General features: G+C 42.2%; 1 protein-coding gene across 1 annotated transcript; it reads left to right on the top strand.

Moving 5' to 3' along the window:
• The first annotated feature begins 2,275 nt into the window (after positions 1-2,275).
• Positions 2,276-5,607, top strand: RXFP3 (relaxin family peptide receptor 3). Its single transcript, XM_089496779.1, has one exon. It carries the CDS (start codon positions 2,610-2,612, stop codon positions 3,960-3,962), a length of 1,353 nt encoding a protein of 450 aa, XP_089352905.1. The 5' UTR covers positions 2,276-2,609; the 3' UTR covers positions 3,963-5,607.
• The last annotated feature ends 7,302 nt before the right edge of the window (positions 5,608-12,909 follow it).

Below are 12,909 nucleotides of genomic sequence, written 5' to 3'. Positions count from 1 at the left end.
CAGCTTTTTGAATTTTGGTGTCTTGCTTCAGCGTTCTATAAGTATATTGCAAGCGAACAAGGCATTCTAAGAAAGGTGAGTTCATCAGAAAAATATGGCTGAGTACATATTAAAGTACAGTAGATCTATTATAGTGTACATGAACCATATGAAATGAATTTATATTTATATGAGATTTTTTAGCTTTTATTTGGTAATGTCCTCCATTTTTCTTGAATGTCCTGCATTGTGTGCTGCTTTGTCTTCCTTTGCAGTTAGGGCAGGGTGACCAAAAGTCCTCCTTCTTCAGGATGTATCCTAGATTTCAACCTTCTGTCTAGGAGGAATTTTCAAAATGTCCTCCATTATGGAGCATGATGAAGAAGCGCGAACTGACATTTCTCTGAGTGCACTTAGCTTTTTTTGGATCACTGTTTTCCCAGAATGCCCTGCATTTTGCAGTGCCTGGTCCTCCTTGCCGGTGAGGACATCTGGTCGCCCTGCGGGGAAAAAAGAGGCTTTTTGAAAGAGGAAGAGGAGGAGAAAGAAAAATTCTGTTAGGAAACAGTTAATTGAACTCATCTGTAACATGAGTACTTAATGGTGGAATTAATGTAGCATTCAAATAAAGACTGAATATTATCCAGGAAAATTGTCATATAGAGAGTTGTGGATTTCTTTTCTTTTTTGAATAAAGTTTTTCTTAATTAAAAAATACATTCAACAAGCATAAAATCACATACAGCATAGCATATAACACATAATACCAATTATACATACATCACATATATTACATTTTTACTTATCATGACTTGCCTTTCTTCCATTTTGATTTCCTAGTTTCACTTATGCTATTCCTTATCTATTTCCTCTTTTTCCCCCTATATTCATTCATGCTTCACTCAGTCCTCTCCTTATCCCTCCAAATCTTACTAAACACTTTCTGTTCCTTGTCACAAGCATCCACACTTTCTAACTTTCTTAACCCCTTATTTTCTTTCCTTTACCCTTCCTTTGACCTGCCCATTTCCCCATCCTACATTTCTCTCATCTCTTTCTTCCAGCCTTCGTTTGTTAATGTTGTGCAACATTATACATTTTAATGGTGTTTATTTTAAAATGTTATTTTTAGTTTATAACTGTTTTAACTCTTAAAATTGTTCATTTTACATTTATATATTTTAATATCCTTGTACTGTTTTTAATTGTACTGTTTTATACTTGTTGTTCACCGCCTTGAGTCCCTACGTTGGGAGAAAGGCAGGATATAAGAAAATGAAATAATAATAATAATAATAATGATAATAATAATAATTCACCTTCTTCAAACATATTTTTTAGCCTTCTTACACCTCCTCCCTTCCTTTCTTTTCCTCATCCTCTCTGTGATCTTCTTCATGATTTCTCTAACTTCCTTACACAGTTCTGGATTTCTTTTTAAATGTACATACATGTCAATTGGTTGATCTAAATAATAATAATAATAATAAGAAGAAAACAGAAAACAGAAAAGATGGAAGAAAAGGATGGTAGGGGAAGAATGTATGAATGGAGAGATGGTTTGGTTATAGTGGAGAATTTTAAAGTTGGCATGAGAAATAAAAAATATGGGGGAGGGGGAGAAAGAAAATAGTTAATGGGAAAAGGACAGAAGACCTGTGGGCTCATCTGGTTGCAATGGGGGAGCCGATGAGGAGAGGCGAGGGCTTCTTCCAAGGTTGGCCACTTGCTGGATTTCAGCACCAAGGAGAGCTCCAGGGGGCGTTGCTGCGCGTCCCTTCCATCCTCCAGCGAGGCAATCAGTCCAGTCCATCTCCGCTGGAGCTCCAGCCTGATCAAAAGTCCATCTTAAAGGAGATCTTCTCTGACTTTGACAGGCGCTGGGACTTGATCACATCTCCAATTCCTGCTCCAGCTCCTACAACGACCTTGGGGAAGATCTGCTGCCAGATCCACCAAAGGACAGATTTGCGTCTGGGTCCCTTTCTCTCCAACCTTTAGCAGGGCGGATCCATGCTTATTCTCTGCCTTGGGATCTGCTCTTCTTCTCCAGCATTGGTTTCCCCCCCTCCTCCCTCGACTCTCCTCCCTCTTGCTCTCAAAGGAACCCTCCTCCTCTCTTCTTCCGAGCTTTAAATCCGAAGCTTTCTTGGGCATGGAATTTTTTTGCAGCCCACCTCGGATCCTCAGCAGCAATCCTCTGAGAAAGGTCTCCTTGGATGTGCTGCTTTTTTTTTTTTTTTTTTTTTTTTTTGCTCCAGGACAATTTTGGACACAGGGATATTTTGAAATGAGAGAATTGAAGGAGTCCTCTGGCTCCAGGAAATTTTGGGAAAAGAGTTGATGGAGTCTCCTGGTTCTAAGAAAATTTTGGATGGAGAGAATTGAGGGAGTCCCCTGGCTCCAGGAAAATTTTGGAGAGAGAGACTGAAGAAGTCACCTGTCTCCCAAAAAAAATTTGTATTGAGAAAAATTGAAGAAGTCCCCTGGCTCCAGGAAAATTTTGGAGGAGTCACCTAGCTCCAGGGAAATTTTGGACTGAGACGTGAAGGAGTCCCCTCTCTTTTTGGTCTTCCGGTTGCTCCAGAGTTGTTGGGAGAGGACTAATAGGTGGCTTTCTCTGCCATGGGATGGACGCCCTCTGTGAATACAGCTACTGCTCTCTGGCAACCAGCATGAAAGAAGCCGGAATGGGAGAACTGCTGGACTCCTTCCCCAGTCTCCTGGAGGAAAGGCTCTTGAGCAATGGGACCAACGAGTCCCTGCAAGAGCTGTGGCGGAATTTCCTCAGCCTGGAGAGGAGCGAGGGCATGCAAGGGAGCGCTTCTGTGGTCCTGCGGATCTTCATCTCCATCGTCTACTCCGTGGTGTGCGCACTCGGTCTGGTGGGCAATGTCCTGGTACTCTACCTGATGAAAAGCAAATGGAAAAAGTCCTCCATCAACCTTTTTGTGACCTGCCTGGCCCTGACTGATTTCCAGTTTGTGTTGACGCTGCCTTTCTGGGCTGTGGAGAATGCTCTGGATTACACCTGGCTCTTTGGCAATGCAATGTGTAAGATCCTTTCTTATGTGACTGCCATGAACATGTATGCCAGTGTCTTCTTCCTCACCGCCATGAGCATTGCCCGCTACCATGCTGTGGCTTCTGCCCTGAAAACCAGAAGCCAAGGTGGACTCTCAGGCACCTGTTCTCCAGCCAAATGGCTGTGCATCCTCATATGGATCCTGGCCATTCTCGCTTCCTTGCCCACTGGTATCTTCTCCACAACTGCCAGGATCTTTGGTGAGGAATTCTGCCTAATTCGTATCCCTGATAGTGGAGGCAACAATACTCGGCTGGGGCTCTACCAAGCCCAGAAGGTGTTGCTGGGCTTTCTGTTGCCACTGGGCATCATCACTCTTTGCTATCTCCTCCTGGTGCGCTTCATCAGTGACAGGCATGTGGGTGCCAGCTCCTGTGGCCCAAGCACTAAGCGGCGGGCCAAAGTGACCAAATCCGTGACTATCGTCGTGTTGTCCTTCTTCCTCTGCTGGCTGCCCAACCAGGCACTCACCACCTGGGGCATCCTCATCAAACTCAACGCCCTGCACTTCAGCCATGCCTACTTCCTCTCTCAGGCATACCTCTTCCCCATCACCGTGTGCCTGGCACACTCCAACAGCTGCCTCAACCCCATCTTCTACTGCCTGATGCGGAGGGAGTTCCGCAAGGCACTCAAGAAACTGCTCTGGAGAATCACATCGCCCTCCATCACCACCATGCGCCCTTTCACAGCCACCACTAAACCTGAGCAGGAGGAGCAAGTACTTCATAGCCTGATGCCTGTTAACCCAACAGGTCGTTTTGCTCCTGCTCCTCATCTTCCCCCAGCTGTAGCAGTAACTCTACCTGATATCATCTCATATCCCCCTGGAGTAGTGGTGTACACTAGTCGCTCTGATGCTTTGCCCACCAGCCCCTCTGCTGAGCATCACTGTTAGCCCTCAGGAACATCACCATGTATGAAGCTTGCAACTGGTTCCTGGCCCTGGGGTCTGTAGAGATTGGTGGGTGATTGTGCTGGAGTGATGTACTTGAACTGCCCATATCTTAGAAATTGGGAAAGTAGGAAAATGTCTGTAGGGCAATTCCATCCCCTAGAACTGTATTCCCCTAGAAGAGGAGCATAAAGGGAAGAATTTGTGTAGGATTTTTCCATGATCCAAAGTAGAAAAGTCCTATGGCATGTATGTATGGCATTAAGAAAGGTGAGAACCTATGGCACTATAGTGTAACCACACTTAGAATAGTGTGTACAGCTGTGGTCACTGCACCTTTGGAGAGAAGGTGCAAGAAAAAGAAGCCAAATGATCAAGGAGATGCAGGATGTCTCCTAGAAAGAAAGGTTACAATGTTTGGGGGTTTTCAGCTTAGAAAAAGGTGAGTAATGGGGGAGATGCATGGCGTGGAGACCTAGGGCATTTCTGTCTCCCATAAGACCCTGAAATCCAGGGTCATTCAATCAAGCTGAATGGAAGGGGAATCAGGAGAGACAGAAAGAAGTACTTTTTCAAACAGTGTGTAACTGAATTGTGGAATTTGCTACCATGACATGGGTGTCAACCTGGATGGCTTTATCAGAAGATTAGGCAAATTCATAGAGGATAAAGTACCCATTCACACTACACAATTATAACATTTTGATTCCACTTTAGCTGCCTTGTCTGCATCCTGTGAATCCCAAGTTTTTTAGTTTCATGAGGTGCTACAGCTCTGTGGCTGAGAATTCTAAACCCTCCTCCCTAAACTACAAATCCCAAGATTCTATAAGATCTAACCATGGCAGTTAACATGTAATCATAGTACTATAACTGTGTAGTGTAAAAAGGGTTCCTAGACTAGAACTAATAAACAGCATGCAATAGCTATATATATAATATACTACCTCCTAGTATCAGAAGCAGTATGCCTGTCAGCGCAAGTTGCTGAGAAACATGACTAGGAGGGAAACATGGTGTTCACATGTAACTTGTTGGCTTCCCATTAGGGTATATGTTTGGCCACTGGGACAACCAGTGTTGAGCCAGATGGACCTTTGGTTTGACCCAGCAGGGCTCTGTTTATGTTTCTATGAGAGGGTCGCTATTACTGAAGGGAATACAAGTATGGCTATATTAAGAAAGTGAGTTTTTGTTCCTAGTCCAGAGAAAACAAAGCTCTGAATCATATTGGTACTTCCAACTAAAGTAGATTCAATAGAATTTACTTAAATGTTGACTCACGATTCAGCAAGCCTTTCAATAGTTTGGACTATTAATAGGATTCAGCCCAAAAAACGATTCTCTAATTCTAGGGATCTCCCAGGGAAATTGCTTGTCACACCAGAATTTGTATTTGTCTTATCTACTTTATGGTCAGTGAAGTGAGAATTCATTGGTGGGTTGAGACTGGGGTCTGTTCACAGAGGAAGAGCCCTCACATGGTTCAGTTCAAGTTGTGTTTACAGTTGACAGTTTTTACAGCACTCCTATTTTCAGTTCTGTGAATTTAATATTTAATTGTGCATCATGCTTTGATATTTATCTGGAACCCAAGCCTTATGGTTAGGGTGCTGGGTGAATGGATTCAAATTACAAAGAAAGAAAGAAAGAAGATTCCACAGAAACATTAGGAAGAGTGGTTTTGACTTGTAAGAGCTGTTCAAGAATGAAAATAGACTGCCTTGGTAGGTAATAAATCTTCCTTCTTGAGATATCTTTAAGTAGAGATTAGATGGTCATCTTTCAGGAGTGCTTCAACTGTTAATTCCTGAATGGCAGAGAGTTGGACTGGTGGCCTCTTTCAACTTGGATTCTATGAATGTATACAACTACTATGTGAAAAATAACATTGGTAGCTGGCAACTTCCATGTCTCTGAATCCATTCTGGGTTTTAATATGAACTTTAAAGGAACCTTGGGAGATAAAATTCTATACCTGTAATAGTACCTTTACAGTTTGGACTAAAATGGGGAGAGGTTTTATCACTTCAGAGTTGCCAAAGATGACGGAGAAGGAGCAAGAGATAGCAGGTCTAAGGTGTTGTTATACTCCTGGGGCAAATCCTTAAATCAGCAGAGAACCTGGAATTGTGGCTTTAGAATTCTGCTGCTCAGTATCCAAGCAGACATCTAACTTTTCTAATCAGACCATTTAGTTTGCAAGGGTGGGGTAGAAATGATGGGCTTGAGATGGTAGTCAGAATGTCCTTCCACTGTCAGAATTTCTCCATTAGCTCTGGTGAGTACAGATGGGATGGATCAGAGCTTGGAAAAGTTCCCTTTTAAGACTACAGTCACCATGGCTGCTGGCCTGGTTAGCTTGGGAATTCTGGAAATTTTAGCCCACAAAGTAAGTTATTCAAGCTGTGGGATGGATGGGGGACCAGATGGGGATGCAGCCTTTGTTTGAGAAAAGTTGCAAAGCATCCAGGAACTGACATCAATAGATTTGCCTTGCCAAGCCTGGGTTTAAAAATATAACAAAATCTCTGATAAATCAAACCAGAAGTCCTTTGCAAAGAGGTTCCTGGATGGGGAGGACTATGTGGATTGGGAGATTCTGGGAGTTTTAGTTCCCCTCAGAAAAAAATCTTTCCAAGCTCCTGATTCCATGAGTGGTCAGGAAGTTAGGCAGGTGTCTCTGGGAAGTCAACAAGAGAAAGATACCTTTTCCTTCCTGTTTTTTGTCCTGCAACCTATTCAGAGATATACTGCCTCTGGACATGGAGGTTCTAGTTGCCTGGCATAGGTAGAGGCATCCTGCTCCATGGATTTGAAATTATATATGTGTGTGTGTGTGTGTGTGTGTGTGTGTGATTGGCTCCTGAAGACTTTTCTTCTCCAGTACATCTGAATATGGATTTTTCCATCCATCTCTCCATCATCAGTTCTGTAAATTAACTGGACCTAAGCAATAGGATATTCTCTGGTGATACCTTTCTTTCTAGATTTCGTGTTTTGTTTTGTTTTTTTTTTTAAAAAAAAATCTCACTCTTAGATTGTTATGCCACTCTTTGCCTCCATGTAGAGAAAGTGTTCATCCTCTCCAATTTTGATTTATACGTGACTCACTATTATTATTTTTCCCTGACTCTTATTGCTGTAATCGAAATGACACAGTGGTCATGCAAATGGAATGGAATTGCACTCAAGGCAGACTGACATTATATCTAAGTATGCTACTTCTGTAAATTACTATTCACTAATGACTCTCCAAGATTGTACACAACGGAGGCTTCAGACAAGAGAGTTTTGCATTACATTTTCTGTATCAAGAGACTGTGCTTTGTTTTTTTGTGGATGATTAAATCACTATACCTATACTATCTCAATCTTGTTGTTACTTCATGAAGGACTTTGCATGCAAAACTACTTGGAAAGAACTGATCACTCAGTGTAAATTGGAAACAAGTGAATTTACCCAGTGTATCTCACTTAGTTTAAGTCATGTCTCTTTGTGGACTTATGTGCATATGTAGAGCTTGGAATTTTTTTAAAAAAACTTGATGATGCTCATAACCCTTAATGCTGGCTGGCAAATTCTGGGAGTTGTGATTGAAAAGAGTAACTTTTCTAAGACTTGCATACATATTATATAGACCTTAGTGTACAGAACAGTCTGAAAGTTTAGGCTAGCTTTCCTCAACTGATACACTCTGGACATGTTGAGCTGCAACAATTATCATCCCCAAGTGTGCAGGTAGGCTTTTTGCCTGGGAGATGGTGGGATCTGTAGTCCAACCAGTTTTGAGGGTGTCCGATTGGAGAAGGTAGAGGCATGCCTTCAAAATGTAGTCTCTGTGAATTTTGAAACAAGTCACATAATCCTGCAGCAAATTATTGACATTTCATTAATTTTGGTTTTCCCTAGTTATAAGCTGTGCACTATTCTCTGGCCAGAGCAAGGGAGGGAGGGTTTGGAGTGCCCATCAGCTTCTCTGAATAAGAAAAAGAAGACAAAATGGAGAGTTTGTTTTCCTCTTTCTTGTATATAGTTCCCTCTGTTCACTGCACTTATTATACATCTGGACTAAGAAAGAAAACTTGGAATTAAAATACCCAAGACATTTTAAGTGGAAAGAATACTAATCCTCTGTTGATAAACATGCATTCATTGGCCTGAATCCTACTGGTTACTTCCAGTTAAAGTTGTTGTGTGCTCTAAGTCATTCCTGACTTATGGTGACCCTAAGGTGACCCTATATATCATAGGGGTTTTTTGGCAAGTTTCTTCGGAGGAGGTTTGCCATGGCCATTCTCTGAGGCTGAGAAAGTGTGACTTGTCCAAGGTCACCCAGGGGGTTTCTATGGCTGATTTTGAATCCTGATCTCCCCATGTCCTAGTCCAACGTTCAAACCACTACATCACATTGGTTCTCTTTGGTTGAATGGTGAGTCAACATGTAGGTAAATCCCATTGATTTGATGGTCTGCTCTAGTTGGGACTAATAACAAGATTCAGGTAACTGTTAATTTTCAGAGCAGAGCAAGTTAAGTGTAAGAACATACACTCTACTGATAGATTTCTGAGTGGTTTGCAGTAAATTTTCAGGGATTTCTGGCTCCCAATTGTTTAAACAGAGCAGCAAAAGCAGCTGTATTATACCAAGATGGATCATTAACCCACCTAGATAAAGGGTGGGCAGCTTCTGCTTTATCAGAGGTCAATTTTGCCTCCCCGGAATGCTCTGCAGACTGCTACCCCTTTACTTAAAATATGGCTGAAATCCTGTTGGGTGCTTACATCTTCATAAATAGACTTACATTTGCAACAGTTATAACTGAGCAGTTCTGTAACATCTGCATCCAGATAAGGTGACAGATGTGCATTGTGGCTGATGCACAATGGGCCTAATGCACAGTTTTTTGTGGGTTTTTCAGGCTATGTGGCCATGTTCTAGAAGATTTTCTTCCTGACGTTTCACCAGCATCTGTGGCTGGCATCTTCAGAGAATGTTTGCCTAGAAAAAAGTGGGTGTGTGTATGTGTATACACACACACACACACACACACACACACACACACACACACACACACACTGTGTGAGCCTGGGAATGCAGGAGTGATTTGCATGTGTATTGTTCTGTGCTGATGGCAGGCCTCAGACTAGAAGGCTAATGCAAAAGAAGATTAGTGTCTGCTAATTGGTGATCATTATCTGCTGGGAAAGCCCCTGACTCTGAGTGGTTTCCCATTTGCATTTGCTGAGTCCTTATTTTGCTATTCCTCAGGACTGGTAGCCAAATTTTGTTCACTTCAAGGGTTTCTTCTTTCCGGACTAATGCACATTGGTTCCCTTGTGCATTGGGACACTGAGTGCTGATAAGCCTCAAGGCACTCTTGCTGGTGTTCCCTTACACATCTTTTCAGTAAAGTTTCTTAACACCTCTGCTACATAGCTAAATATACATAAAGTTACAAAACGTATGCCATGTTACAGGATTCTGGATTATGTATTTTTCAGCATGTGTGTGTTAAACAGGCAGTGATTGGACATTCACTTCTAGGTTGTTAGATTTTCTAAGCCAAAATGCACAAAGAGGGGGCACAAAAATAGGCAGAGGGTTTTTTGACCTGCACCCCTCACACACCTTGATCTCATCCATGATTGTGTACAGCAGAGGTCAGCAGCCTGCTTTCAAACAATTTCAGACTGACCTCTGGCAATCGCAATTTGTCTCTTTCCTTGCAATCTTGTAGGGAAGTGTGTTTTTATGTCTGTCTGAGAGAGATGGAGACATATATTCACCCATATATTCATGCACCATCTGTTACTACCTCAAGACTGCCAATTACTCAGGGGAATGCTACCTTCTCAGAAAGACACTCACCCACCCACTCCTTTTCAGAATCACAAGCAGTGGATATGCAGTTTTTCATACAGGAGTTCTTCCATCCAATGGTGTAGTGGAGCCAGAGCTTGCAGGATCAACGTCCCAGGATGTTTTGATTATCAGGGACTATAGCATGCCACCTACAACCAGACTTTTCTATCCTATCTGATTTTAGTTCCAATCCCTATTTGAGTTGCAAGCGAAATAGCTGTTCCCAGCAACAGGGAACTATTGTTAGCTAGCCTTGCTGTAATCCAAAATAACTCAAAGTGACTTGGTCTTAAATGTGCACAACATGTGGCTTTAAAAACAAGGGCCTGCTTCTGGTGGGAGATAAACACTTCCAAGAAATTTCTTTTTTATACAGATCAACTTAGCCACTTGCATCTTTGGATTCTCCATGGGGGTATCACTATGGGAGTTGTTGTGATGAAGGCCTATACTTCGAAGTTTACCACTCCTCCACTGCTTCCATCCCAATCCCATCTAGAACTGGGATGGCACCTTTTGAGTGCAAAGCATGTATTCTACCGTACAGCCATCCATCCTGAACAGGTGTTCTCTTGAGTAGTGTTCTTAAAAAGAGGCTAACAGTGTTCTCAGAGAAAATGTTTATCAGTTTCTGCTGTGGATATAGCCTGCTGGGCAGAGAGGTGACTGAGAATTCAATCATACTCATTCCATCCATGAAGAAATTACAGAGTGACTTCTGTGGATTATGTGGCATGTTCTCCACAATTCTGCCTTCAGACAGGATTTGTGGCTTCGCTTCCCTAGCACCAAAGTTTGGGGAAGTTACTTTATTGGATTACAACTTCCAGAATCCTCCAGCCAGTATGGTGTCTGTGTTGGCAGAATCCTGGGAACTGTAGTTCAAACAGTAACATTGTCAGGCTCTGCATTTGCATTCATTTGCTATGCCTTCAACTTAAAGCCTTTGGTGAGTAATTTTTTTCTCTCTCACTGAGAGAATTTGAATTTGAAATTGAGATAAATTCACAAATTTTGATATATTCTCAAAGACAAGCTGGAATGAAATTATCACTTGGAAATTGAAAACTGGGAAGGGTGGAGTCCTCTTCTTGAGATTCTTGTAACTTATAGCTAGGGTTGGGAACCTCAGGCCATGGACCTCACTATGGCCTTCACTGCGTCCCAGTCTGGTCTAGAGGATTTCTCTAGATAGCTTCGCCTCCTTCCCCGTGAAAGCATCATTTATAGTTTCCAGCATTTGTATGTGGTGGGTTCTCATTCTGAAAGGCTGAATGCCTCACCTAAGACTCCTCCTCAACATTAGGAGGAACTTCCTGACAGTAAGAGCTGTTTGACAGTGGAGCACATTCCCTCAGAGTGTGGTGGTGTCACCTACTTTGGTTGTCTTTAAACAGAGGCTGGATGGCCATCTGTCAGGGGTACTTTGATTGAGTGTTCCTGCATGGTAGGGGGTTGGACTAGATGGCCCTTGTGGTCTCCTCCAACTCTATGATTCTATTATCCTAAAGCTTAGTTACTAGCTGTAAATGCTTTAAACTAAAATATGCTGGTATTTTTGGTCCCATCCTTTTGCATTTGGGCAGATCTACCATTGGAATGCACCTCACCCCAGAACATATCTGAAATAGAGTTTGGACTTCAGAGTGGGAAATGTTTCCTACACTTAGCATCCTTAGGGAGGATATGGCTAGCCATAACCCTGAACACAATTCCTCTTAGGAGTAAAGAATACACTTTCCACTTGGTGGTTTGAGCATTGGGCTATGACTCTATAGACCAGAGGTGGAATCCCAGCTCAGTCATGTAAACCCACTGGTTGACCATGGATTAGTCACATTCTCTCAGCTTCATGAAATGGCAATGGCAAATCCTCTCTGAACAAATCTTGGCAAGAAAACCATGTCATAGGGTCACCTTGGGATCACCAGAAGTCGGAAACAACTTGAAGACACACAATAACAATAAATACAGTACAAAGTAAAATAGCACCACTGTCAGTGGAGGAGATGGATATGCTCTGGGTTCCAGTTGAAAATTTAGCAAAGCTATCCAAGGAGCTGAATCTTCACCCTAAAACTCAGAACAGATTTACCATCTCCTGGCCTCACAGCCACCAGCTGCTACTGCTGTCTTCACATGTATTTCATATCAATTGGACAAACTGGTATAAATACTGACATACACAGCCTCCATTAGAGATCAGTTAAGTTTTGGCAGTGAGTGTCTTGAAAGATAATGTAGTAGTTAATTAGAACATTTGTTGTTATGTGTCTTCAAATCAACTGCAGTTTGCAATGACCCTGCTATGGACTGGCAAAATTTATTCAGAGTGTTGCCATTGCCGTCCTCTGAATATACAGCCTAGAGGCAGTCTCCCTTCCAAATACTAATCAGTACTGAATCTGCTTAGCTTCAGACAGTAACTGATGCCTTCAGAGTATTTAAGCATTAACTATAACATTGTTATTGTTGTATGCCTTCAAGTCATTTCTGACCTATGGTGATCCTAAGGCAACCCCGCCATGGAGTTTCCTTGGCAAGCCATGCCTTCCCACTGAAGCTAAGAGCGTGTGATTCCCCCGAGATCACACAATGGGTTCCATAGCAAAGCTAGGAATTGAACACTGGTCCCCAGAGTCATAGTTCAACATTCAAACCACTTAGTTGATCTTAAATCGTGCCTCTGTCATAAATTCATTAGGTGGTGTTGACCACCATCAAACCACTCTTTTACAATGATATCCCTTTATCTGTTGGCATTATATCCTACTTTACAAGGGGTGGGTTGTAAAGACTGCAGAATTATTCTTGATGGGAAGTGCTTTCTAAAGAGCTATGTGCATACTAAATATTGGGAAAATATTTGTCTAACAGAGAAGTTGTCATAAGGAATCTATATGATGTGCACATAGGGAGCTTGCACCCATATCCTCAGATTCCTGCAATCACTCAATCAGTTATTGACACTGATGCATTTATTCAATACCATCATTTAAAAAAAACAAATTAAAATCCTACTGTAATAGATTGCGCTTTGTTTTGGGGAGTGACATTTCATTTTCTTGAGCCTGCATATATTT

The sequence above is a fragment of the Sceloporus occidentalis genome, unplaced genomic scaffold, assembly GCF_023333645.1.
Source record: "Sceloporus occidentalis isolate IW3139 unplaced genomic scaffold, rSceOcc1.0.p SCAF_1, whole genome shotgun sequence".
Classification (NCBI taxonomy): Eukaryota; Metazoa; Chordata; class Lepidosauria; order Squamata; family Phrynosomatidae; genus Sceloporus; species Sceloporus occidentalis.
Note: the sequence above shows the minus strand (reverse complement) of the source record. Positions and strands in the feature narration are given on the sequence as shown.